This window comes from Arabidopsis lyrata (genome assembly GCF_000004255.2).
Source record: "Arabidopsis lyrata subsp. lyrata unplaced genomic scaffold ARALYscaffold_8, whole genome shotgun sequence".
In the NCBI taxonomy this organism is placed as follows: Eukaryota; Viridiplantae; Streptophyta; class Magnoliopsida; order Brassicales; family Brassicaceae; genus Arabidopsis; species Arabidopsis lyrata.
In genome coordinates, this window is record NW_003302548.1 from 6,662,050 (window position 1) to 6,668,049 (window position 6,000).

General features: G+C 49.2%; 1 protein-coding gene across 1 annotated transcript; it reads right to left on the reverse strand.

Moving 5' to 3' along the window:
* Positions 1–3,467: 3,467 nt before the first annotated feature.
* LOC110231012 lies at positions 3,468–5,192 on the reverse strand (the record flags this gene model as incomplete). The annotated part of the gene is made up of 1 exon (XM_021035602.1): positions 3,468–5,192. A coding segment is annotated over exon 1 (1,548 nt), but the record flags the coding sequence as incomplete, so codon positions are not given.
* Positions 5,193–6,000: the final 808 nt, after the last annotated feature.

The window sequence follows — 6,000 nt, forward strand, 5'->3', positions numbered from 1 at the left end:
ATTTCTCGCAGGTTGCGACGAATTTCTTGCAGTCAGAATTCAAAGTTGGCCAAAAATGGCCGGTTTTTCTGATCCGAAGTGCAAGAGCTCGTCCTCCCGAATGGTTCCCGCCCACGCCTTCGTGAACTTCGCGCATGATATCGTTCGTCTCGCTATTGGTGATACAAGTGAGAAGTGTTCCTGCTGCAGTCCATCGAAAAAGATTGCCATCCATGAGTGTGTACTGCGCGCTGCGAGCTCGTAGGCGTCGAGCTGCCCATTTATCTGTCGGAACGAGACCATCGGCAATGTAGTTACGTATTTCGTCGATCCAGTTCGCATCGGCTGGGGCGGCGGACGCGTCCGGAGTTGTAGATTCGGCCAGTGTGGGTTCGACGATGAGTAAGACGATGCTCGGGGTCGCGGCTGGTGTGTTGATTATTGTGTCGCCAAGCGCGACGGCTGGGGGAACAGGTGATGCATCAGCCAAAATAGCGGGTGTTGAGTGAAGGTCGATGCTGGGACGGTCAATGCTTTCGACGGGAATGATGCGGCGAAGGTCAGGATCTGAAGTAGAAGCGAGCGTTGCTAATGCGTCAGCCGGTGCATTATCGCTGCGAGGAATTTTGGTGAGCTCAAAGAGATCAAAGTTCAGAGAAAGGTCGCGAACGATCTTGAGATAAGCGTCCATGCGGTCGTTCTTTGCTTCATAATCGCCGCTGAATTGGTTTGCAACAAGTTGGGAGTCGCAGAAGGCTTGTATATTTTTAACTCCAATCCCGTGTGCAAGGCGTAGACCGGCAATTAACGCTTCATATTCGGCTTCATTGTTTGATGCGGAGAAAGCAAGACGAAATGACTGTTCGAGTATTTCGCCCGTCGGCGAGGCTAGACGAACGCCGATTCCGGACCCGTGCTTGGAAGATGCGCCATCTACATACAATGTCCATTTTTCGACTGGGGCAACGCCAGGTTCGAGTTCGGGAGAGAGTTCTACGAGAAAGTCAGCGAGGACTTGAGATTTTGCGCATGTGCGAGTCTTGTATTCGATATCGAATTCGCTTAACTCGACGGCCCATTTTGCTAGTCTGCCGGATTGGCTCGGACTGTGAGTAATCGTTCGCAGAGGCTGATTCGTGAGAACTTCAACTGTGTGCGACTGAAAGTAAGGTCTGAGTTTTCTGGCCGAGATGACTACTGCATAGGCGAGCTTTTCGAGAGTGGGATACCGCAGTTCGGCACCATCGAGTGTCTTGCTTACATAGAAGATAGGACGTTGTTCACCTCGGTCTTCTTTGATTAGAACACCGCTGACTGCTGACCCAGAGATAGCGATGTAGAGGTTTAACGTTTCTCCTTGGTCGGGCTTTGCGAGGACCGGAGGGGATGATAGATAGTCTTTCAACTGTTTGAAAGCCTCTTCGCACTTGTCATCCCATTTGAATCGTTTGTTACTTCGCAAAAGCTGGTAGAAAGGCAAACATTTATCAGTCAAACGAGAGATAAAACGGTTGAGCGCCGCGATACGGCCGGTGAGACGTTGAACTTCGCGGGTATTCCTTGGGGAAGGAAGATTGATGAGTGCCGCGCTGGGTGACGAGATATCCCAGGAATTCGCCTGACGTTACGCCGAATGTGCATTTGGCAGGATTCAGCCTCATGTCGTATTTGTTGAGTATTTCAAAACATTGCTTCAAATGATTGACGTGTTCGGCGGCCTGGGTTGATTTGACGAGCATGTCGTCGATGTAGACCTCCATCGTTCGGCCAAGCTGCTTTTCGAACATTCGGTTAACTAGTCGTTGATACGTTGCCCCGGCGTTCTTCAACCCGAATGGCATGACTTTGTAGCAGAAGGTTCCTTGTTCGGTAATGAATGCTGTTTTCTCCCGATCATTCTTATGCATAAGGATTTGATTGTAACCAGAAAACGCATCCATGAATGAGAGCAATTCGTTGCCAGTAGTGGCCTCGACGATCTGATCTATTCGCGGGAGAGGAAAGCTATCTTTCGGGCATGCTTTGTTAAGATCGGTGAAATCGACGCAGACACGCCATTTGCCGTTCTTCTTCTTGACGACCACAGGATTGCTCAACCAATCAGGATAACGAACTTCGACTATAGACCCGGTGGCGAGCAGTTTTGCTACCTCTTCGTTTACTGCGGCTGTACGATCATGACCAAGCTTCCTTCGTTTCTGCTTGATCGGCTTGAAAGTTGGGTCGACATTGAGTTCGTGGTAGGTTACGTTGGGATCAATGCCAGGCATATCGTCAATTGTCCAAGCAAAGGTCGTAGCATTCCGGCGTAAGAATTCCACGAGTTCATCTTTCAAAACTAGCGGGAGATCGGCGCCAACGCCGACACAACGGGCAGGATCGGTCTTGTCGATGTTAAACTGAATGACGGATTCTGTTTGAGGGGCTTGTCGTACATCTAGCGGATGGCTAGGCTCGGCAATGACGAAAGTCTTGGCGTTTCGAAGTCGTTTCTCGATGAGAAAGCAAGTACGCGCGACTGACGGATCGCCGCGTAATGTGTGGATGTCGTGCATGGTCGGAAATTTAACACATTGATGGTAAGTCGAGGCGACGGCCCTCATTTTGTGCAGCCAAGGTGTACCGAGGATAACGTTGTAGACTATAGGTTTATCGACGATAGCAAAGTTGAAGCAATTCATCGTACCGCCAACGTAAATGGGAAGCATAATGGTTCCAACCGTCATCACCGTGTCTCCATCAAATCCAGTTAGTGGTTGAACGTCTTGTTCAGCCATGCGTAGATCCACCTCCATTTGTATTAGAACATCTTTGAAAATGACATTGACTGAGCTGCCTGTGTCAACAAGCACCTTGGTGACAGTACTTTCCCCGATTATTAATTCGACGACTAATGGATCGTTATGCGGTCCCGTGAGGCTAGACGCATCGGCTTCTTTGAACGTGATCGGGTCGGTATTGGCAAAGGCTGGCGTGCCGCCGTCAATCCGATAGCGCTGTACTTCTGCTTGGCGTCGATAATTCTTGATTGAACGGACGGAATCCCGACAAGTCGTTAGGCCGCCCATTATCATGTGAATTTTCCGCCAAGGGACAGGTGCGTCGTCCTGCCGCGGCGCGTCGTGATTCCTCTTAGGGGGGCCAGGCAGCTTTTGGACGGCTCTGCGTGCCTGCTCTAATTGATTGGGCTCTTCATTGCGTTCTCTATCATCGCGTTTGCGTTGATCGTGCTCGACTTCGATGCTACCGTTTTTGAACTTAGAGAGTAGCAAGAGCTGAAGTTGCCGGCAATCGTCGGTGGAATGACCCGCGAATTTATGAAATTCGCAATAAGAACGTTTCGAGTCAGCGTAGCGGTAATACTTGTTCCAAGGGGTGTTTGATTTTGGGTCCTGGCCGTTGATGGCGAATGACGAGTTTTTCTTTCCTTTATCGTTCTTAGCATATTCGCGATCATAATGCTGTCGAGGTTCATAACGTTCTTCGCAAGCTTTGCCCTTTGAGTTAGATGCTTTCGGCTGGCGATCCACCATTGCGGCCTTCTCTTCTTCGATCTCGATATAACGGTTGGCTCGGTGCAGAGCATCGTCCAGTGTGGAGGGCCGAGCGATAATAAGGTCTTCCCTGAACCGTGACCCGAATAATAAAGCATTTCGAAGGGCGCCGATTGCCGCATCATCGGTAATGGCTATGTTAGACACAACCTTCTTGAACCTCTCAATAAATGTTCTAAGCGGTTCGCTCTCTTTCTGAGACATGGTCCAAAGATCGGCGTTCGTGGCTTCCTTGATCATGAAAACCGAGTGGTGTTGTAGGAAAACGGCCGTTAGTTCGCGATAGCTATTGATTGAGTTAACTTCGAGTCGTGAGAACCAATTTAGCGCGTCCCCTGTCAAATTTTCCACGAACAGTTGGCAACTCCCAGCGTCGCTTTCTTCAGCGGTGAAATGCGCGCGATTGATGGCGATGCACATTGACTTGAGGAAGATTTTCGGGTCGGTGAGGCCGTTGTATGGGACCAGATTAACTTTGTTAACATAACGAACATGGACAGCCGAGAGGCGCGCTGTGAACGGCGAGCGTTGTGTCTCTTCCAAAACCTTTTCTAGTTCCGGTGCCGCGGTAGTGGCCCGATGCATTTTTGAGGACATGTCTCTTATTAAGGCGTTCAACCGTGTAAGCTCCTGATCATGAGAATGGTTGTCATCGGTAAAGGGTCGACCAGGCAAGAGTCGTCCGGAGTCCGCGGCTCGGTTGCTAAGCAGATTGTGCCCGCTCGGCTGATTATGCCCGGTCAAAAGATGATGGCCGCTTTGCAGATGGTGACCGTGCTGTGAATGATGGGCGCTCGCCAAGTTGGGGCCGTAGTGCATGTTCTGGGCGCTTTGCATAATATGGCCGTGCGGCAAATTGGGGGCGCTCTGCATGTTTTCGCCGTGCGGCAGATTCTGGCGAGGATGTTCGTCGATGGATCCGACGATGATAGATGCTGGGCCGCGTCGTTCAACCTCTATGCCTCCGGCTACCGGGGTTCGTGGAGACTGCAGCTCTTCTTGGTTATCGTGGGGTTGGGAAGTACGTCTTCGGCGTCGTAGTCGTTCGATCTGGCTCTGGGAAGCGACCTGTGCTGCTACGAGGGCGTCGATCCGTTCTGTGGTCCGCGCGTCTTGGTTGTCGAGCCTATCCAGGATGGTCTGAACGAGGTCGTCCATGTGGGTGCCTTGGTGTGCGGCTCGGGCATGTCCTGGTGCGGTGCATTCGGTTGCTCCTACTGCGGCGGCTGCTCCAGCTGCGGCGGCTACGACGAGTGTGGTAGGTGCCCCAGGAGCCGGGACGGCGTGAGCAGCATCAGACTCCATCCCTGTGTTAGGTGTGAACAAGAGGCGGCGCGAGGGATCTAGCTCGGCGCGGACAGCTACTGGGTTCAAGGGAGGTAATCCTGGCGCGTCGGGCGCTGCTGGCGCGCCGATGTCAGTTCCTCGGTCGCTCGAGGTGTCCGTCATGTCGTCGCGGAGCGTTTGAGATTCAGTGTTCATTGTCTCGTCAAAAAAGGATAGCTTCGAACTAGCCCCACGGTGGGCGCCAATTGTTTGTACCTAGGTTGTAACAATGATAATATACGAGATTTTGGGGGTGAACGGAGCTAATCCTTTTATTAACGATATAAGCGATCGAGAGATTACAGAATGTAAGTTTTCGCCGCGGCGGTTATAGACTATCTGCCGAGCCGAACACTTAACGTACGAAACAGAGAGACAGAATACGAAAACAAGCGAAGCGGCGAAACTCGGGCTAGGCGACGATGTCGGGCTAGGCAACGATTTCGGGCTAGGCAGCGATTCTTCTTGTCTGCTGGTTAATAACCTCTGGATCGGATCCTGTTCCCAATAAAGCTTCTGACTATTTATAGGGAACAGGAACCCTAAAATTCCTTCTGTCTCCACTGTAAATGACGGTTTTGCCCTTCCGGGCTTAATGGGCTCTTCATAGTGATCAAGGCCCTCTTATAAACTTGTGCCATCTGTTTTGGGCCCCCTAACATATAGGGGGCAAAGCCTATGTCCAACAGTTGTAAACAGTTATATCTTTATAACACAACCTTTCATTACATTATTTTTTTAACTAAAAATTTATTTTACGGTTGTATTTTTTTTTAAAGTTGCAATTCGAAGAAATGTCTTCTACGGTTGCGTTTTTTTATCGAAACTTTTCATAAATAGTTGCAACAGTTTAGTTGAACCAATGCAACATTTAATTTATTTAACGAACAATTGTAACTTTTAGTTTATTTTATAAATTGTTATATCACTTAATTATCTACAGTCCCGTCTCTCGTTGTAACTTTTCATAATTATTATTTTTAATTTATAAAAATATTTAAAACAAATTGTAACTGTTTAAATTGTCGCAATCTTTGGTTTATTTGACGAATCATTGCAACTTTTGGTTTTGTTTTATGAACCAAAAGTTGCAATGATCGTCAAATATCATTGTAATCTATAGTTTGTTTGACGAAGTGTT